We start from the raw sequence: 21,978 nt of genomic DNA, 5'->3' as shown, positions 1-21,978 counted from the left end.
GGGTAATGCATCCTGAGTACCGTGGGGGGTGGACAGCCTAGCGGGTAATGCATCCTGAGTACCGTGGGGGGTGGACAGCCTAGCGGGTAATGCATCCTGAGCACCGTGGGGGGTGGACAAGCCTAGCGGGTAATGCATCCTGAGCACCGTGGGGGTGGACAAGCCTAGCGGGTAATGCATCCTGAGCACCGTGGGGGTGGACAGCCTAGCGGGTAATGCATCCTGAGCACCATGGGGGTGGACAGCCTAGCGGGTAATGCATCCTGAGCACCGTGGGGGGTGGACAGCCTAGCGGGTAATGCATCCTGAGCACCGTGGGGGGTGGACAGCCTAGCGGGTAATGCATCCTGAGCACTATGGGGGGTGGACAGCCTAGCGGGTAATGCATCCTGAGTACCGTGGGGGGTGGACAGCCTAGCGGGTAATGCATCCTGAGCACCGTGGGGGGTGGACAGCCTAGCGGGTAATGCATCCTGAGCACTATAGGGGGTGGACAGCCTAGCGGGTAATGCATCCTGAGCACCGTGGGGGGAGGTGGACAGCCTAGCGGGTAATGCATCCTGAGCACTATGGGGGGTGGACAGCCTGGCGGGTAATGCATCCTGAGTACCGTGGGGGTTGGACAGCCTAGCGGGTAATGCATCCTGAGTACCGTGGGGGTGGACAGCCTAGCGGGTAATGCATCCTGAGCACCGTGGGGGGTGGACAGCCTAGCGGGTAATGCATCCTGAGCACCGTGGGGGGGGGGGGTGGACAGCCTAGCGGGTAATGCATCCTGAGCACCGTGGGGGGGTGGACAGCCTAGCGGGTAATGCATCCTGAGCACCGTGGGGGGAGGTGGACAGCCTAGCAGGTAATGCATCCTGAGCACTATGGGTGCCACTGCAACAGGACATTTTAAAAAGATAACACGTTTGGCCAATGCAGAAGATAGTATCACCAAGGCTGGTTGAAAATTCTCTGCACTACACCAAACTGTACCTATGCTGTAACAACGAGTAATGGATGCCAAACATCTTTGGTTAAATCACGTAGGTTAGGCAAAGGTATTGAAAGTTGTTCATGTTAAAAGCCTTAAGGACAGAAACACCTTTCCACGAGCTTCAGTTAAACAGGCTGTTTTGAAACCTTTTGAAACCTCAAATTTCAAATGCAAGCTACATAAGTAAATTGTTAATTTCAAGCAATATTGACATAATCAAAATCCCAGTAACTAGCAAGCTCACCATTTAGCTAAGTTTAAAGTTCAAATGTCCATAGCTTCATTATAGCTACTGTACCTCAGGTCGTATGTTGTGGTTCGGGCTGTAGTTTTCAGATATCAGTTGGTCGAACAGCAGGTTGAGTTGTGTTTTCAGGTTGGCTGGATCTCCGGCTCGCAGTGAGCGGAGCTTGGATGCGTAGTGGGAGAACTGCCCCGCCACGGAACCCATCTCCTCCCGGTCCCCCGGAGCCAGCGGGCTGAACGGGACCGCATCTGGTGATAGCGTTACTGACACACCGTCGTTAATACCGGCTAGGCTGGAAGACATTGGAGGACTAGAGCCTGGTGACAACGTTGCTCTGGCAGCCATCTTTCAGGAAAAACTCTGCTGCAATGGTACATCCGGGGTTAGCTGGAGGTCAAAGCGTAGTTTCCCTTTTCTTCTTCTTCGGATTGGCGGATCGCATCCAATTTATAAGGTACATACACCGAGACCTACTGTTATGGAGTATGAGGCCAGTCACGGTCTACATTAAATTATCTTCATTAGTCCTACCTATTCCCCTAAGAAAGTGACATAAGAGTGGTGGTTTCCTGTTCTGTGCAGCTTCTAATAGAAAATAAACCCAGAGGTGTTTTATATAGGCTATTTTAAATCCACCATATCTAATCTTGAACCGTTTTCACAAATGTATATCCAGTGAACAGGTTACTATTTATATCTAATATTTAATAACATATTTGAAATATTACTTTATTATAAACAAGAATCGGTCACTTTGAAAATGTAGAATGTGTCAGTTCCTGGTTGATTCCACTGCTTCAGGTGTCTTGAAGCAGCTCAGAAAGGCAGTCAGAAGCAGTAGCTTAAGAAACATCAATCAAATAGGAGGCAGGCCCTAGCTACCCCTTGATAGTTCAGTTATGAGATCCTGAGCACTCCTGTGATGTGGACCCTGGCACTAGGTGGAGGTAATATCCCATGGTCGTATCAAGACTCCACAGATGGTTTAATTCTTTATACAGGCTTTTGGTGTATCCATAGGATGGATCATGAGTTGCCTGGCTCTTATCCATGACTCCCAGGCACAAGCTTGGAGAAAGAGATGACCTGAATCTCTCCACAGGCAATAGAAGGTGTTCTGTATCTTTGCCATGAATGATGAGAGATGACACACCCCCAGTAAATCACTAGTCCATGTTCCTTTTAAATAGTGTTGAACAAATCTTTATGAACCAACAGTCAAAGCATTTTATACAGCAGTGCAAAGCAAAACAAAAAAAATGCATTTTTAACATAATAATCTCTACTTTGTAGGCCTTCAGCAACTCTGTGTAGCAATTTTCTCATACTGCAAAATATACACATGTAGTCATTAGTTGTGTCCCAAATGCCCCGCCCCCGTCCCCCACCCTCCCTATGGGCCCTGGTCAAAAGTGGTGCACTACATAAGGAATAGTGTATAGGGACAGGATGTATCCCATCATGTTAATTATACTGCAACAGATACACACCATGTACGTGGCCCATGCAGCACCCCACAGACACAATGGAGAATCATCTAGAACTCTTCAATGTGTGTGTGGCCACAACCATCAATGTATCACAATCCAGGGGAGGAGTAGCGGCCTGCCTCGGTCAGTGGAGACGGGAGGAGAGAGAGAGCTGGAGGATGACCCAGGTAGACGTCAGGTGGTTAGGGAGTAGAGGTTAAGGTGTAGGGGTTCAACCAGACTTGAAGAGCAGGATGGCCACCTGGCCCAGGTAGAAGTAGATGAAGTGTTTGGTTTCATGCGTCACGTAGCTGCCAAAGTTTCTACCCACAATGCAATGCCACGTGGGGTTGTACTTCTTGTCAAACTCCTGGAACAAAACAGGGAACATTTAGAAACACACCACACACACACACACGGTAAGGATATCTGTCTGGTTAGCAACCTTCTTGATGTAAGCAGCGATATCCTTCTCAATGTTGTATTTCTCCATGGCCTGAGTGGCACAGTCCACAGCATCCTGCTGCATGTCCTCTGACATGTCGGCATTCTTTATGACAGCCTTCCTGTCGGTCATGGTGACTAGAGGGGGAGGGAGAAGAAGGTTAGTTAAAGATACACTACGGAGAAATCGCGTCGCCATTTCCTGGTTCCTAAAATTTTGAATTGTCAGGTCACACAAAAAGTAAAATATTGCAGATTTAACCTGTAGATTCTAATTCATGGTATCGTAAGCAGTGGGACTGGAGAGAGGGTAGAGGAGTCTGCTGTGATGGTATCGTAAGCAGTGGGACTGGAGAGAGGGTAGAGGAGTCTGCTGTGATGGTATCGTAAGCAGTGGGACTGGAGAGAGGAGTCTGATGTGATCGTATCGTAAGCAGTGGGACTGGAGAGAGGGTAGAGGAGTCTGCTGTGATGGTATCGTAAGCAGTGGGACTGGAGAGAGGAGTCTGCTGTGATGGTATCGTAAGCAGTGGGACTGGAGAGAGGAGTCTGATGTGATCGTATCGTAAGCAGTGGGACTGGAGAGAGGGTAGAGGAGTCTGCTGTGATGGTATCGTAAGCAGTGGGACTGGAGAGAGGAGTCTGCTGTGATGGTATCGTAAGCAGTGGGACTGGAGAGAGGAGTCTGATGTGATCGTATCGTAAGCAGTGGGACTGGAGAGAGGGTAGAGGAGTCTGCTGTTGAACAGGTATGTGAGAGACATACAAAGAAGCTTGGCGAACACCTCCTGCACTATTATAGTGTAATAACGGAGGTGGTTGTGACAACAGTCTGTCTACATACCAATGGAACCTTATTATATACAGTGCACTACTTCTGACCAGAACCTGGGCCCAGTCTGGCCGACTAGCACCCTACTTCTGACCAGAACCTGGGCCCAGTCTGGCCGACTAGCACCCTACTTCTGACCAGAACCTGGGCCCAGTCTGGCCGACTAGCACCCCTTCCGAGTCCTGTTACTGGCACTAGAGTGACACGGCACTCTAGTCAGAGGGACGCACATTCACAAAGGAAAAAAAAGGACAAAAATATCCCTTGTCCGTCACGAACATTGAATACAATTACATTTGAATTTCCTCTGCCGATTGTCTGTGGGGTTGGTCCTTCAGTGGGTCTACTACACACATTTTAAAATGTTTACCCCCATTTTTCTTCCCAATTTCGTGGTATCCAATTGTTAGTAGTTACTATCTTGTCTCATCGCTACAACTCCTGTACGGGCTCGGGAGAGACATAGGTTGAAAGTCATGAGTCCTCCGATACACAATCCAACCAAGCCGCACTGCTTCTTAACACAGCGCGCATCCAACCCGGAAGCCAGCCGCACCAATGTGTCGGAGGAAACACCGTGCACCTGGCAACCTTGGTTAGCGCGCACTGCGCCCGGCCCGCCACAGGAGTCGCTAGTGCCCGATGAGACAAGGATATCCCTACTGGCCAATCCCTCCCTAACCCGGACGATGCTATGCCAATTGTATTTATTATGGATCCCTCCCTGCCAAGGCAGCAGCTACTCTTCCTGGGGTTTATTATGGATCCCCATTAGTTCCTGCCAAGGCAGCAGCTACTCTTCCTGGGGTTTATTATGGATCCCCATTAGTTCCTGTCAAGGCAGCAGCTACTCTTCCTGGGGTTTATTATGGATCCCCATTAGTTCCTGTCAAGGCAGCAGCTACTCTTCCTGGGGTTTATTATGGATCCCCATTAGTTCCTGTCAAGGCAGCAGCTACTCTTCCTGTTTTTTTTATGGATCCCCATTAGTTCCTGCCCAAGCAGCAGCTACTCTTCCTGTTTTTTTTATGGATCCCCATTAGTTCCTGCCCAAGCAGCAGCTACTCTTCCTGGGGTCCAGACACACCAAAGCGTCCACATTACATACAAAACAGTGAACTGTGTACTGAATGAACTAACGACAAAACAGTACAACACCCCTACACCACCACATATCCACAACACAGCATGTTAAATACCACCCTACGACAATATCAATGTGTGCGTATGCATGGGTCTACCTTTGTGTCGGTCTCTTCACAGTGTGTGTATGCATGTGTCTGAGCCTGTTTGTCTTGCTTCACAGTCCCCACTGTTCCATAAGGTGTATTTTTAAATCTGATTCTCCTGCTGCATCAGTTACCTGATGGGGAATAGAGTTCCATGTGGTCATGGCGCTTTATAAACTCGGCAAAAAAAGAAAAACGGACCTTTGAAAGACATTTTCCTGGAAAAGAATATGTAAAAATCCAAAAAACTTCAGGTCTTTTCCCATGCTTGTTCAATGAACCATAAACAATTAATTAACATGAACCTGTGGAACGGTCATTAAGACACTAACAGCTTAGGCAATTAAAGGTTACAGTTATGAAAACTTATGACACTAGAGGCCTTTCTACGGCCACTGAAAAACACCAAAAGAAAGATGCCCAGGGTCCCTTGCTCATCTGCGCGAACGTGCCTTAGGCATGTTGCAAGGAGGATTGAGGACTGCAGATGTGGGCAGGGCAATAAATTGCAATGTCCGTACTGTGAGACACCTAAGACAGCGCTACAGGGAGACAGGACAGACAGCTGATCGTCCTCGCAGTGGCAGACGACGTGTAACAACACCTGCACATGATCGGTACAGCCGAACATCACACCTGCGGGAGAGGTACAGGATGACAACAACAACTGCCCGAGTTACACCAGGAATGCACAATCCCTCCATCACTTCTCAGACTGTCCGCTAAAAGCCTTCAGTCCATCCTCTGTTGTAAGGCTGGTCCTCACCAGACAGGGGGGCCATTTGGTTATGTACTAGTATGTTGTTGTACTAGTAGTATGTTGTTTCGATGAGCACAAAACCACCGTCGCTGGACCAGACAGGACTGGCAAAAAGTCTTCACTGACGAGTCACGGTTTTGTCTCACCAGGGGTGATGGTCGGATTCGCATTTATCGTCGAAGGAATGAGCTTTACACCAAGGCTTATACTCAGAGCGGTATCAATTTGGAGATGGAGGGTCCGTCATGGTCTGGGGCGGTGTGTCACAGCATCATCGGACTGAGCTTGCTGTCATTGCAGGCAATCAACCCTGTGCGTTACAGGGAAAACATCCTCCTCCCTCATGTGGTACCCTTTCTGCAGGCTCATCCTGATATGACCCTCCAGCTTGACAATGCCACCAGCCATACTTCTCCTTCTGTGCGTGATTTCCTGCAAAACAGGAATGTCAGTGTTCTGCCATAGAAAAGCCCGGATCTCAATCCCATTAAGCACGTCTGGGACCTGTTGGAGCAGAGGGTGAGGGCTAGGGCCATTCCCCCCCCAGAAATGTCTGGGAACTTGCAGGTGCCTTGGTGGAAGAGTGGGGTAACATCTCACAGCAAGAACTGGCAAATCTGGTGCAGTCCATGAGAAGGAGATGCACTACAGTACTTAATGCAGCTGGTGGCTACACCAGATACTGACTTTTACTTCTGATTTTGACCCCCCCACCCTTTGTTCAGGGACACATTATTCCATTTCTGTTAGTCACATGTCTGTGGAACTTGTTCAGTTTATGTCTCAGTTGTTGAATCTTGTTATGTTCATACAAATACTTACACATGTTAAGTTTGCTGAAAATAAATGCAGTTGACAGTAAGAGGTGGTTACTTTTTTTGCTGAGTTTACATTTACATTACATTTAAGTCATTTAGCAGACGCTCTTATCCAGAGCGACTTACAAATTGGTGCATTCACCTTATGACATCCAGTGGAACAGCCACTTTACAATAGTGCATCTAAATCTTAAGGGGGGGGGGGGTGAGAAGGATTACTTTATCCTGTCCTAGGTATTCCTTAAAGAGGTGGGGTTTCAGGTGTCTCCGGAAGGTGGTGATTGACTCCACTGTCCTGGCGTCGTGAGGGAGTTTGTTCCACCATTGGGGGGGCCAGAGCAGCGAACAGTTTTGACTGGGCTGAGCAGGAACTGTACTTCCTCAGTGGTAGGGAGGCGAGCAGGCCAGAGGTGGATGAACGCAGTGCCCTTGTTTGGGTGTAGGGCCTGATCAGAGCCTGGAGGTACTGAGGTGCCGTTCCCCTCACAGCTCCGTAGGCAAGCACCATGTGTGCCTCCCATAGTCTGTTCTGTACTTGGGGACTGTGAAGAGACCTTTGGTGACATGTCTTGTGGAGTATGTATGGGTGTCTGAGCTGTGTGCCAGTAGTTTAGACAGACAGCTTGGTGCATTCAGCTTGTCAACACCTACAAAAACAAGTAATGAAGTCAATCTCTTCCACTTTGAGCCATGAGAGATTGACATGCATGTCATTAATGTTAGCTTGGTGTACATCCAAGGACCAGCCGTGCTGCCGTGTTCTGAGCCAACTGCAACTTTCCGAAGTCCCTCTTTGTGGCACATGACCACACTACTCAACTGTAGTCCAAGTGTGACAGAACTAGGGCCTGTAGGACCTGACTTGTTGATAGTGCTGTTAAGAAGGTAGAAACTAGGACCTGTAGGACCTGCCTTGTTGATAGTGCTGTTAAGGTAGAGCAACGCTTTATTATGGACAGACTTCTCCCTGTCTTAGCTACTGTTGTATCAATATGTTTTGACCATGACAGTTAACAATCTGACGAGTCGCAGGGTTACTCCAAGCAGTTTAGTATCTATAAGTGACTCCCTACAGTAATATTTTAGCCAGATGTGTAATGCCAGTAGCCTGCGGAATCTCACACCCGCGGCACAACAATTTTTATTTTACCTTTATTTAACTAGGCAAGTCAGTTAAGAACAAATTCTTATTTTCAATGACTGCCTAGGAACAGTGGGTTAACTGCCTGTTCAGGGGCAGAACGACAGATTTGTACCTTGTCAGCTCGGGGATTTGAACTTGCAACCTTCCGGTTACTAGTCCAACGCACTAACCACTAGGCTACGCTGCTGCTACGATGGTAGTTGACCTGAAATGGTCAGTTTTTGGGACTCTTAATGCTAAAATCAGTTCTTTAACTTCTTGGATATAGGGGGTGCTATTTTAAATTTTGGATGAAAAACGTTCCCGTTTTAAACAAGATATTTTGTCACGAAAAGATGCTCGACTATGCATATAATTGACAGCTTTGGAAAGAAAACACACTAACGTTTCCAAAACTGCAAAGATATTGTCTGTGAGTGCCACAGAACTGATGTTACAGGCAAAACCCAGATAAAAATCCAATCAGGAAGTGCCGCATTTTTTGAAACCACCTCATGCTAATGACTCCTTATATGGCTGTGAAGGAGCTAAAAGCGAGTTTACGTTTTCCCCAAGGTGTCTGCAGCATTGTGACACCTTTTTAGGCATTTCCATTGGAGAATGGCTGTAAGAGACCATATAGAGCGAGTGGCCGCATGGTGTCTCCCGCAGAAAACCTTGCGCAAAATACTGAGGTAGCCATTTTTCCAATCGTTTCTTCTGAGAAACCAACTGCCTTCACGGATATATTATCGAATACATATGTTAAAAACACCTTGAGGATGGGATCCTAAACAACGTTTTCCGTGTTTCTGTCGATATTATGGAGCAAATTTTGAAAAGTTTGGAGTTATAGTTTAAGTAGGAATACCTAGGATAGGATAAAGTAATCCTTCTCACCCCCCCCTTAAAAGATTTAGATGCACTATTGTAAAGTGGCTGTTCCACTGGATGTCATAAGGTGAATGCACCAATTTGTAAGTCGCTCTGGATAAGAGCGTCTGCTAAATGACTTAAATGTAAATGTAAATGTAAAAGCATTTTCAGTCTTTCTCAGCCAAGCAGGATGAACAAAAGTGACGTTTTTCGCCTAAAAAAAAACATTTTTCTAACTGAGAGTCTCCTGAGTGAAAGCATCTGAAGTTCTTCAAAGGTAAATTATGTAATTTGGTTGCTTTTCTTATTTTTGTGAAAATGTTGCCTGCTGCCAGCACAGCCTAGCATAGCATTATGCCATGCTAAACTTAGAAATGCTTGTCTAGCATTGGCTGTAATGCATATTTTGAAAATCTGAGATGACAGTGTTGTTAACAAAAGGCTAAGCTTGTGTTTGAATATATTTATTTCATTTGCGATTTTCATGAATAGGAAACGTTGCGTTATGGTAATGCGCTTGAGGCTATGATTACGCTCCCGGATACGGGATTGCTCGTCGCTAGAGGTTAAAATCCATTTTCCAGATGTTCCGAGCTAGCCCTCCTGATGTTGTTTGACCCCACATGGACTACGACAGTGTCAGCTCCCGGCATCTGTGGAAGAACAGTAGGAAGCAGCCTTGTTTTGTCCTGTACTCGTGCTCCTGTGGTAGAACAGTCTGAAGCAGCCTTGTTATGTCCTGTACTCGTGTTCCTGTGGTAGAACAGTCAGAAGCAGCCTTGTTATGTCCTGTACTTGTGTTCCTGTGGTAGAACAGTCTGAAGCAGCCTTATGTCCTGTACTCGTGTTCCTGGGTAGCACAGGATTTTTGCCTTGGGACCAAGCTGTTTCTCACCATGGAGCTGCCTATGATGACAGCTGGTGAAGCGACAGGTCTCTCAGGCAGCCTCACGGTCTGATGAGGGTGGGAGCTCCGAGAATCTGAACCAGAGGTAGAAGCCACCGGAGAGGGAAACAGAAGAGAGGACAAAGACATAGGTACCGTCGGCCTTCTGATTCGATCTTGAATGGGAAGCCCCCAAGGAAGAAGGCGCCGGAGCCTCTGGATCCAGGGCGGCAAAGCCGTTTCTGGTCTGTGTCAGGTCCGGGCTCAACATCTCCAAGGACACCCCTGTTGCCAGAGGACACTTTCTTCGACTTCCACTGCGAGTGATGCATCTCCATGGCTGGTTGGTTGGGTCGAGGACAGCGCCGTCCTCCAGGGAAGGAGAAGAACCCGTCGGGGATGGAACCCTGCTCAGCACCGGCCAGTCAGCTGTGGAGAGCCGACACGCTGGCGACACTTCCAGACCAGAGTGGAATCCGGCTACTGGGGTGGAAGAAAAAGTAGGCTGGCGTGGACTCCCCGGTAGCTAGTCTAGGTTTGCTATATGCTTGCTAAGAGTAGCCACGTCACCACCCTGTAGTCCTCCGCAAGCAAGCAGTTGCTACATTGAAAGTCAGTGCGGTCCACATAACATGCTGTTGCAATGAGGCAATCAATAACATGCTGTTGCAATGAGGCAATCAATAACATGCTATTGCACTGAGGCAATCAATAACATGCTATTGCAATGAGGCAATCAATAACATGCTGTTGCACTGAGGCAATCAATAACATGCTGTTGCACTGAGGCAATCAATAACATGCTGTTGCAATGAGGCAATCAATAACATGCTGTTGCAATGAGGCAATCAATAACATGCTGTTGCAATGAGGCAATCAATAACATGCTGTTGCACTGAGGCAATCAATAACATGCTGTTGCACTGAGGCAATCAATAACATGCTGTTGCACTGAGGCAATCAATAACATGCTGTTGCACTGAGGCAATCAATAACATGCTGTTGCAATGAGGCAATCAATAACATGCTGTTGCACTGAGGCAATCAATAACATGCTGTTGCACTGAGGCAATCAATAACATGCTGTTGCACTGAGGCAATCAATAACATGCTGTTGCACTGAGGCAATCAATAACATGCTGTTGCACTGAGGCAATCAATAACATGCTGTTGCACTGAGGCAATCAATAACATGCTGTTGCACTGAGGCAATCAATAACATGCTGTTGCAATGAGGCAATCAATAACATGCTGTTGCACTGAGGCAATCAATAACATGCTGTTGCACTGAGGCAATCAATAACATGCTGTTGCACTGAGGCAATCAATAACATGCTGTTGCACTGAGGCAATCAATAACATGCTGTTGCACTGAGGCAATCAATAACATGCTGTTGCACTGAGGCAATCAATAACATGCTGTTGCACTGAGGCAATCAATAACATGCTGTTGAACATAGAATAGATGGTCGTACCATTTTTGTACGGACTTCGCTTTGTGCACGAGGGCATTGTCATACTGAAATAGGAAAGGGCCTTCCTGTTTCCAGCTGGAAGCACAGACTCATCTGCTGTAGCGTTAAGATTTCCCTTCCCTGGAACTAAGGGGCCCGAACCATGAAAAACAGCCCCAGATCATTATTCCTCCTCCACCAAAATGTACAGTAGGCACTATGCATTGGGGCAGGTAGCGTTCTCCTGGCAGCCGACAAACCCAGTTTTGTCCGTCGGGCTGCTAGATGGTGCAGCACGATTCATCACTCCAGAGAATGTGTTTCCACTGCTCCAGAGTCCAATGGTGGCAAGTGTTCACACCACTCCAGCCAATGCTTGGCATTGCGCATGGTGATCTTGGGCTTGTGTGCGGCTGCTCGGCCATGAAAACCCATTTCATGAAGCTTCTGAAGAATAGTCATTGTGCGGACACTGCTTTCAGAGGCAGTTTGGATCTCTGTAGTGAGTGATGCAAATGATTCCACCACAATGCTTCACGGTAGGGATGGTGTTCGATGGTTGAGGATTTTGTGCCTGGTTTTCTCCAGACGTAACTCTTTGGATGCAAAGCGCTATATGTGTGTCATCAGACTACAGAATCTTGTCTTATGCTCAGTCTTTCACGTGCCTTTTTGCAAAAACCAGGTGTACCGTCATGTGCATTTTTCTCATAAAGCCCAGATTAGTGAAATGCTGTAGAGACTATTGTCCTTCTGGCCACTCTCCCATAAAGCCCAGATTAGTGAAGTGCTGTAGAGACTATTGTCCGTCTGGCCACTCTCCCATAAAGCCCAGATTAGTGAAGTGCTGTAGAGACTATTGTCCTTCTGGCCACTCTCCCATAAAGCCCAGATTAGTGAAGTGCTGTAGAGACTATTGTCCTTCTGACAGGTTCTCCCATCTCAGACAAGGAACTGTAGTTCTGCCAGAGCGGTCATTGGGTTCTTGGACACCTCCCTGACCAAGATCCTTCTAGCCCAGTTTGGTCGAACGGCCAGCTGTAGGCAGAGTCTGGGTAGTTACATATTTTATCAATTTCCCGATGGAGACCACTGTGCTCGCAAACTTTAAACTCTATTAATTGCTTTATACCCTTACATATGCCTCATCACAATTCTCTCAAAGAGCTACACAGTTCCTTGGACGTCATAATAGTTTCTGCTATGACATGCACTGTCAACTGTCGGAGTTCTATATACACAGCTGTTTCTTTCCAAATCATGTCCAATCAATTTAATTGGCCACAGGTGGCCTCCAAGTTGTAGTGACCTCAAGAATGATTAAAATACATTGGATGCACCGAGCTCATTTTGGAGTGTTACATAAATGAGATATTTCTGTATTTAATTTTCCATGAAACTTGTTGTCATTGTGGGGTATTATGTGTAGATGGATGAAAAAAGTATTTAACCCACTTTGAATTCAGGCTGTAACATAAAATGTGGTATAGGTCAAGAGGTATGAAAACGTTCTGAAGGCTCTGTACATGTAAGGGATAAACGCTGATGCCCTTTACATTACCTGGTCAATAATGAATGACTTGGTACTCAGAGTTCATTCGGCAGAGGCGTTTATTATGCTTATGCCATGGTAGGTTAGGTTGCTAGGAAAGCAGACTGGTTGTTACTAACCCTTGCTAGCTAGTCAACTAAGACTAACACAGTCACATACCGTTTCAACCATGCCGATTCCAATACACCAGACCATGCCGATTCCAATACACCAGACCATGCCGGTTCCATACACCAGACCATGCCGGTTCCATACACCAGACCATGCCGATTCCAATACACCAGACCATGCCGATTCCATACACCAGACCATGCCGATTCCAATACACCAGACCATGCCGATTCCAATACACCAGACCATGCCGATTCCATACACCAGACCATGCCGGTTCCATACACCAGACCATGCCGGTTCCATACACCAGACCATGCCGGTTCCATACACCAGACCATGCCGGTTCCATACACCAGACCATGCTGTTCCATACACCAGACCATGCTAATTCCATATACCAGACCATGCTGATTCCATATACCAGACCATGCTGATTCCATATACCAGACCATGCTGATTCCATATACCAGACCATGCTGTTCCATATACCAGACCATGCTGTTCCATATACCAGACCATGCTGATTCCATACACCAGACCATGCTGTTCCATATACCAGACCATGCTGATTCCATACACCAGACCATGCTGTTCCATATACCAGACCATGCTGATTCCATACACCAGACCATGCTGTTCCATATACCAGACCATGCTGATTCCATACACCAGACCATGCTGATTCCATACACCAGACCATGCTGTTCCATACACCAGACCATGCTGTTCCATACACCAGACCATCCTGTTCCATACACCAGACCATGCTGATTCCATATACCAGACCATGCTGATTCCATATACCAGACCATGCTGTTCCATATACCAGACCATGCTGTTCCATATACCAGACCATGCTGTTCCATATACCAGACCATGCTGATTCCATACACCAGACCATGCTGTTCCATATACCAGACCATGCTGATTCCATACACCAGACCATGCTGATTCCATATACCAGACCATGCTGTTCCATATACCAGACCATGCTGATTCCATACACCAGACCATGCTGTTCCATACACCAGACCATGCTGATTCCATAGACCAGACCGTTTCAACACAGCTCCATGCAGAACAGGAGACAAAAATGTGACGTCGCTCACCCTCTTGCTGCTGTTGCTTGTGCTTAGTAGACGCGCTGAACAACGCAATCTGTCTGGACGTCTGCCTTTCTCTCCTCCGTTGTGCGTGTTTCGAGCGGAGTTCTGTGTTTACCGGTTACTTACATGCCACGCCCTCCCGCACTGCATTGACGATCTGATTGGCTGTTCCCCCCCCCCCGCACTGCATTGACGATCTGATTGGCTATTCCGACTCCCCCCGGGTGTTGCGATCGTTTTCACTAGCGCGCTCCTGCCCGCATCTTGTTTCCACCCAGAATTCACCGTCTCGGGTGAGAGACGGGCATGAAGGTGATTTATCCCGAACTGATACAATTATGATCAGCTAGGAAAAAGATGGTAGAAAGACAGGCAGGTAGACAAAGGTGCCAGACAGAGGGGACGGACAGACAGGCTGGCAGACAGACCTTGTCAGACAGAGGGGACAGACAGGCTGGCAGGGAGGCAAACAAATCAAATGTTATGTCACATGCACCGAATACAACAGGTGTAAACCTTACAGTGAAATACTTAAGATGCATACATATTCAGAGGGACTGATACAGATTTCTAGATATGGTTTGTCTGTCTGAAGATACTTCTCTATCATTCTACAGGTCTATAATACAACACGGTGGCTACTGGATGATTGGTACAGATGTCTCTGCAGAATAACCCAGCATCAGATTCCTTAACAGACTATAAACCATAACCCCACACTAACAGTAGTGATCTATATGTCTGTTATAACTTTTAACGATGTCCTGTGATATATTGTACACATGTGAAGTGTTGTTTGTCCTGTGTATGTTTCTGAAACAGGGAAACAGAGACACTGTTGCTACTGTAGAAGGCAGACTTTATTTAAAGAGCTGAAACATTAAAAGTGACCAACTGGAGAAACAATCCCATCATCCTCATAACTTACTGAGGAAACCTTAAAAAACATGACCCACCCTCAATCCTCCCCACATTGATCCCTTCTCCCAGACCCTCCCTCAATCCCCCCCACATCGATCCCTCCTCCCATACCACCCCCACCCCCCGGCCACCTCGATCCCTCCTCCCAGACTCCTCTAGTTACCGCTCTCCTTACGCGCGCGCCTCCATCCTGAGACTCCTGGTTTTGCTCCCAGCTTTGAGCTCCTCTTTTAAACCCAAAAAACTACTGGATCCCAGACGGGTGCTGGAGGTTCCACATGGGAAAAAAATACTAAAAACTGAATTTAGTGTGTTTAAGAGCCAATTGAGTAAGGTCTAGTTTATAGGTTCCAGTGGACTGGGGCCGGGGTCCCGATCCGGGTTTCCTTTCTCTCCATCATTAATCCTAATCCTGAATCCTGCTCTGATCCTGATGGTCTGATTGGCTCCGGGATGGGGAGACAGAGAGCCCTCCTCCAATCACAGCCCTCCTTGAGACAGATCCCAAAACCAACAGAGAGGGAAGGAGTAACAGGTTAGAATCACTCCGCCTGATACAGCAAACGCCACACTATAAACAGACTGTCAGCTATGAAAAAAGACTTAAAAACAAGTTATCTGACTCTGAACCAAGACTAGAGAAAATACAACCAACCAATCAGTGATGCCATTACAGACACTATTTTATAGTAAATATATATTTAAAAAATGATACAAAACTGTCACCAGTGTGGATGAAAAGGAGGCATGCTATGCTCTGACAAGCAAGTGTATAGAAAACCAGAGGAAGGAGAGGAAATAAGGAGAGGAGAGAGAGGAGGGGGACCCAAGGAAGGAGAGGAGAGAGAGGAGGGGGACCCAAGGAAGGAGAGAAAGGGGGGGACCCAAGGAAGGAGAGAGAGGGGGACCCAAGGAAGGAGAGAGAGGGGGACCCAAGGAAGGAGGAGAGATGGGGGGCAAAGAAGGAGAGAGGGGGGGACCCAAGGAAGGAGAGAGAGGGGGACCCAAGGAAGGTGGAGAGAGATGGGGGGCAAGGAAGGAGAGAGAGGGGGACCCAAGGAAGGAGAGAGAGGGGGACCCAAGGAAGGAGAGAGAGGGGGACCCAAGGAAGGAGGAGAGAGATGGGGGGCAAAGAAGGAGAGAGAGGGGGGACCCAAGGAAGGAGAGAGGGGGACCCAAGGAAGGTGGAGAGAGATGGGGGGGCAAGGAAGGAGAGAGAGGGGGACCCAAGGAAGGAGGAGAGGGGGGACCCAAGGAAGGAGAGAGGGGGGACACAAGAAAGGAGGAGAGAGATGGGGGGCAAGGAAGGAGAGAGAGGGGGGACCCAAGGAAGGAGAGGAGAAAGGGGGGGGACCCAAGGAAGGAGATGAGAGAGGGACCCAAGGAAGGTGGAGAGAGATGGGGGGGCAAGGAAGGAGAGAGAGGGGGGGACCCAAGGAAGGAGATGAGAGAGGGACCCAAGGAAGGAGGAGAGAGATGGGGGGACCCAAGGAAGGAGAGGAGGGGACCCAAGGAAGGAGAAAGAGGGGGGGACCCAAGGAAGGAGAGGAGAGGACCCAAGGAAGGTGAGGAGAGGACCCAAGGAAGGAGAGGAGAGGAGGGGACCCAAGGAAGGAGAGGAGAGAGAGGGGACCCAAGGAAGGAGAGGGAGGGGCAAAAGCTAAACTTGTGTATTGAGTTTACAGTAAAGTACAGGCTGCCGTTTTAAAACATTTATTAACAGTTATAACTGGATCATAAAAATAAACAGGTCGGAAAGCTATTTGGGTGAAAGACTGTCGTCATAGCATTGGCTGGTTATTTGACTCCTCATCCTCCTGTTAATGCTAATATAAACGGTTTCCTGTTTCCGAGCCAATTCAGACTCTGTTCCTGTGTCCCAAAAGCCTATCAGAACACAAATCAAACCATCCCTCCATCAACACAAAAGAAAAAAACCTCCCCTCTTTCCCATTTCCACCCCATCATACAGCATGACACCTTCCCTTCCCCCCCAGCAGCCATAACACCAAGACAAAGAGAGTGGGGAGCGGGAGAGAGAGAGAGAAGATATAGGAGGGGGACAAGGAGATGGGAGTGCAGAACTGTAAAGAGACAGGAGGCAGATGGAGGAGGGGGGGGGCAGATACAAAAGAGAACAGAGATCATGAATAAAACAAAAATATAATAACATCTGTGGCAAACTAGACCAAAAACAAGGGGATGAAAGAACAGAGGGAGGGGAAGAAGAACAAGAAGAAGAAGGCAAGAGGAACAGCAGAACGGTAGAATGATGTAACGCATTAGAAGATCCACCGGAGGGCATCTGTCTTGAGTCTCCTGGTCTGATGATCTCACATCCCTCTCCCTGGGCTGGGGTCTGCTGGGCTGGGGTTCCTGGAGGTGTGTGTATCTAGGTGCGGGAGCGGGAGCGTGAGTGTCGTGGCGAGTAGCGTGGAGAGGCCCGGCTGCGTCGCGGCGGTGAGAAGCTGCGTGAGCGGCTGTTGCTACGCCCGTTGCTACGGCTCCGAGAGCGTCCGTAACTGGGGCTGCGAGGTCCATCCACCTTCACACGCACGTAGGCAGTCTCTCCCTACACACACACACACACACACACACACACACACACACACACACACACACACACACACACACACACACACACACACACACACACACACACACACACACACACACACACACACACACACACACACACACACGCACACACGCACACACACACACACACACACACACACACACACACACACACACACACACAGAGGGGAGAGAAAGTTGCCCAAGACGCACATCCCAGTGTACAGTTCTAGTTTTGAAAATGTGTTTTAGGACTGATGCCCAACTGAGCTACTCAATGCATCCTCAATGAGCGCCGATGAAGATTTTATACAGTTGCTTGGAAATACAATAACATTTCACAACAAGGCAAATCATTATACTGAACAAAAATACAACCGCAACATGTAAAGTGTTGGTCCCATGTTTCATGAGCTGAATTAAAAGATCCCAGAAATGTTCCATAGGCACAAAAAGCTTATTTCTGACAAATGTGTTTCCATCCCTGTTAGCGAGCCTTTCTCCTTCGCCAAGATAATCTATCCACCTGACAGGGGTGGCATATCAAGAAGCTGATTAAACTGCATGATCATTACACAGGTGCACCTTGTGCTGGGGGACAATAAAAGGCCACTGTAAAATGTGCAGTTTTGTCACAACACAACATCACAGATGTCTCAAATTGAGGGAGCGTACAATTGGCATGCTGACTACAGGAATGTCAACCAGAGCTGTTGCCAGACAATTTTTGTTCATTTCTCCAACGTATTTTTAGAGAATTTGGCAGTACGTCCAACCGGCCTCACAACCACACCAGCCCTTTCACGTCCAGCTTCTTCACCTGTGGGATCGTCAGACCAGCCACAAGGACAGCTGATGAAACTGAGGAGTATTTGGTCTGTAATAAAGCCCTTTTGTGGGTTGAAAAACTCACTGATAAACAGGGCCTGCCTCCCCAGTGGGTGGGCCTACTCCCCCTCCAGACCTCCCATGGCAACGCTCCTCCCCAGTGGGTGGGCCTAGGCCCCCTCCAGCCCTCCCATGGCAACGCTCCTCCCCAGTGGGTGGGCCTACGCCCCCTCCAGCCCAACCATGGCAACGCTCCTCCCCAGTGGGTGGGCCTACGCCCCCTCCAGCCCAACCATGGCAACGCTCCTCCCCAGTGGGTGGGCCTACGCCCCCTCCAGCCCAACCATGGCAACGCTCCTTCCCAGTGGGTGGGCCTACGCCCCCTCCAGCCCAGCCATGGCAACGCTCCTCCCCAGTGGGTGGGCCTACGCCCCCTCCTGCCCAGTCATGTGAAATCCATAGATTAAGGCCTAATTTATTTATTTAAATTGACTGATTTCCTGATATGAACTGTAACTCAATAAAATCGTTGAAACCGTTTCGTTTATATATTTTTGTTTAGAAAAAAGTATGAACATATTTTGTCATAATTTCGATGTTGCCAGATTGACTTGAGATGGAGAATAACATTAGCTAGCTAGCTCAGATTTTGGGGGAAAACACTGGATTTTAGCTAGCTAATGTTAACATTGCTAGCTGTTGAGAATATTGCCATCTGCCTAAAGTAAATGTGACGACATGATAACAACAGTAAAGTAGTTTCCTACTGAATATTTGCCTACTTAGAGAATGCCAAGTGTGCAAAGCTGTCATCAAGGCAAAGGGCGGCTATTTGAAGAATCTCAAATACATTAAATATATTTAGTTTTAACACTTTTTTTGGTTACTACATGATTCCATGTGTTATTTCATAGTTCTGATGTCTTCACTATTATTCTACAATAATAGAAAATAGTCAAAATAAAAGAAAAACCCTGGAATGAGTAGGTGTGTCCAAACTTCTGACATGTACAGTATGTCACGGCAGGCGTAAATATATGTCATGACAGTGTTATGATCATATTATAAACAGGTTATGACAAGCTGTTAACAGTTATGACATTTGACATGGTTATAACAGTGTTATGATCATATTATAAACAGGTTATGACAAGCTGTTAACAGTTATGACATTTGACATGGTTATAACAGTGTTATGATCATATTATAAACAGGTTATGACAAGCTGTTAACAGTTATGACATTTGACATGGTTATAACAGTGTTATGATCATACTATAAACAGGTTATGACAAGCTGTTAACAGTTATGACATTTGACATGGTTATAACAGTGTTATGATCATATTATAAACAGGTTATGACAAGCTGTTAACAGTTATGACATTTGACATGGTTATAACAGTGTTATGATCATATTATAAACAGGTTATGACAAGCTGTTAACAGTTATGACATTTGACATGGTTATAACAGTGTTATGATGCTGGGTGTCAAGTAAAGTGTTACCCAAATGTAATATAGGTTTGTGTTTCTTGCAGTCAATTTACAGACTACAAATGATTTGTAATTTGTTGATGATCCCTGATTTAGAGAACAGGATGCCTTCTGGGACACAGACCCAGTCTTATTCCTTGGATTCCAGACCAACCCGACCTCTTGACCTCTGACCTACCTCGTGGGAGCGGAACTTGGTGTTGTCCAGCTTGCGGACAGCGTAGGTCATGTCCTCCTTGCGTACGAACTCCACCACGCCGGTACCGTCCCGGAACACGTCAGCGTAACATACATCACCTGCCTCGCGCATGTGGTCCTTTAGGTCCTGCCAGCTACCACTAGAGGGGAGACCTGGAGAGGGAGGAGGAGGTGGTAGAGGGGCAACACAGTAAAGACAGGAGGAGACCTGGAGAGGGAGGAGGTGGTAGAGGGGCAACACAGTATAGACAGGAGGAGACCTGGAGAGGAGAGAGGAGGACAGCACAGTAAAGACAGGAGGAGTCCTGGAGAGGAGGACCGCACAGTAAAGACAGGAGGAGTCCTGGAGAGGAGGACCGCACAGTAAAGACAGGAGGAGTCCTGGAGAGGAGGACCGCACAGTAAAGACAGGAGGAGTCCTGGAGAGGAGGACAGCACAGTAAAGATAGGAGGAGTCCTGGAGAAGAGGACAGCACAGTAAAGACAGGAGGAGTCCTGGAGAGGAGGGAGGAGGACAGCACAGTAAAGACAGGAGGAGTCCTGGAGAGGAGGACCACACAGTAAAGACAGGAGGAGTCCTGGAGAGGAGGACCGCACAGTAAAGACAGGAGGAGTCCTGGAGAGGAGGACCACACAGTAAAGACAGGAGGAGTCCTGGAGAGGAGGACAGCACAGTAAAGACAGGAGGAGTCCTGGAGAGGAGGACAGCACAGTAAAGACAGGAGGAGTCCTGGAGAGGAGGACAGCACAGTAAAGACAGAAGAAGTCCTGGAGAGGAGGACCACACAGTAAAGACAGGAGGAGTCCTGGAGAGGAGGACCGCACAGTAAAGACAGGAGGAGTCCTGGAGAGGAGGACCACACAGTAAAGACAGGAGGAGTCCTGGAGAGGAGGACCGCACAGTAAAGACAGGAGGAGTCCTTGAGAGGAGGACAGCACAGTAAAGACAGGAGGAGTCCTGGAGAGGAGGACAGCACAGTAAAGACAGGAGGAGTCCTGGAGAGGAGGACAGCACAGTAAAGACAGGAGGAGTCCTGGAGAGGAGGACAGCACAGTAAAGACAGGAGGAGTCCTGGAGAGGAGGACAGCACAGTAAAGACAGGAGGAGTCCTGGAGAGGAGGACAGCACAGTAAAGACAGGAGGAGTCCTGGAGAGGAGGACCGCACAGTAAAGACAGGAGGAGTCCTGGAGAGGAGGGAGGAGGACAGCACAGTAAAGACAGGAGGAGTCCTGGAGAGGAGGACCGCACAGTAAAGACAGGAGGAGTCCTGGAGAGGAGGACCGCACAGTAAAGACAGGAGGAGTCCTGGAAAGGAGGGAGGACAGCACAGTAAAGACAGGAGGAGTCCTGGAGAGGAGGACAGCACAGTAAAGACAGGAGGAGTCCTGGAGAGGAGGGAGGAGGAGGGGGTAGAGGGGCAGCACAGTAAAGACAGGAGGAGTCCTGGAGAGGAGGACAGCACAGTAAAGACAGGAGGAGTCCTGGAGAGGAGGGAGGACAGCACAGTAAAGACAGGAGGAGTCCTGGAGAGGAGGGAGGAGGACAGCACAGTAAAGACAGGAGGAGTCCTGGAGAGGAGGGAGGAGGAGGGGGTAGAGGGGCAGCACAGTAAAGACAGGAGTCCTGGAGAGGAGGACAGCACAGTAAAGACAGGAGGAGTCCTGGAGAGGAGGACCGCACAGTAAAGACAGGGTCCTGCCAGCTACCGCTAGGGGAGAGACCACCATGCAGACAGTCGAACCAGACACAAACACAGAGCTAAGCCACACACTGACCGGAGACGATGACCCGGTACTCAGAGCGTCGTGATGGAGGTCCATATCTTCCTCTGGGTCCTCCACCATCACCACCGCCCCTTCCACCGCCCATCCCCCCTCTCCCCCCGCCACGACCACTACGGGGGAACTCCACCCGGAGACGGTAACCATCGTAGTCATAACCATCACGACCGTGCACCGCATCATCAGCATCCCTGGGACACACACACACACAAATAGATAGACACACAGACAGTTAGGTTGAGATTGTTCCACAGTTAGCTACTTCCCTCTGCCTGCACCGTAA

At 48.2% G+C, this 21,978-nt stretch overlaps 3 protein-coding genes across 3 annotated transcripts in view; all 3 read right to left on the bottom strand.

The window, feature by feature from the left end:
* The window catches only part of heatr6 (HEAT repeat containing 6), a gene marked incomplete at its 3' end in the record, with an annotated part of 99,194 nt that extends 97,576 nt beyond the window's left edge, over positions 1–1,618 (bottom strand). The window contains exon 1 of the mRNA XM_046292069.1: positions 1,281–1,618. Within this exon, the coding sequence (XP_046148025.1) occupies positions 1,281–1,574 (294 nt within the window). The remainder of the gene's footprint in view (positions 1–1,280) is intronic.
* Positions 1,619–2,416: 798 nt separating this feature from the next.
* LOC123995301 (dynein light chain 2, cytoplasmic) lies at positions 2,417–14,032 on the bottom strand. Its single transcript, XM_046298823.1, has 3 exons — positions 13,896–14,032; positions 3,144–3,280; positions 2,417–3,068 (listed from the first exon to the last, which is right to left on the bottom strand). Exons 2-3 carry the CDS (start codon positions 3,273–3,275, stop codon positions 2,931–2,933), a joined length of 270 nt encoding a protein of 89 aa, XP_046154779.1. The 5' UTR covers positions 3,276–3,280; positions 13,896–14,032; the 3' UTR covers positions 2,417–2,930.
* A 2,478-nt stretch (positions 14,033–16,510) lies between these two features.
* Positions 16,511–21,978, bottom strand: part of LOC124015762 (serine/arginine-rich splicing factor 1B-like) — a 17,926-nt gene continuing 12,458 nt past the window's right edge. The window contains exons 2-4 of the mRNA XM_046331221.1: positions 21,690–21,886; positions 19,893–20,065; positions 16,511–17,385 (exon numbers count right to left, since the gene is read on the bottom strand). Of these exons, the coding sequence (XP_046187177.1) occupies positions 17,206–17,385; positions 19,893–20,065; positions 21,690–21,886 (550 nt within the window). The 3' untranslated portion in view covers positions 16,511–17,205. The remainder of the gene's footprint in view (positions 17,386–19,892; positions 20,066–21,689; positions 21,887–21,978) is intronic.

Source organism: Oncorhynchus gorbuscha, linkage group LG02 (genome assembly GCF_021184085.1).
Source record: "Oncorhynchus gorbuscha isolate QuinsamMale2020 ecotype Even-year linkage group LG02, OgorEven_v1.0, whole genome shotgun sequence".
Classification (NCBI taxonomy): Eukaryota; Metazoa; Chordata; class Actinopteri; order Salmoniformes; family Salmonidae; genus Oncorhynchus; species Oncorhynchus gorbuscha.
The sequence above is the reverse complement of the archived record's forward strand: the minus strand, read 5'-3'. Positions and strand labels throughout refer to the sequence as shown.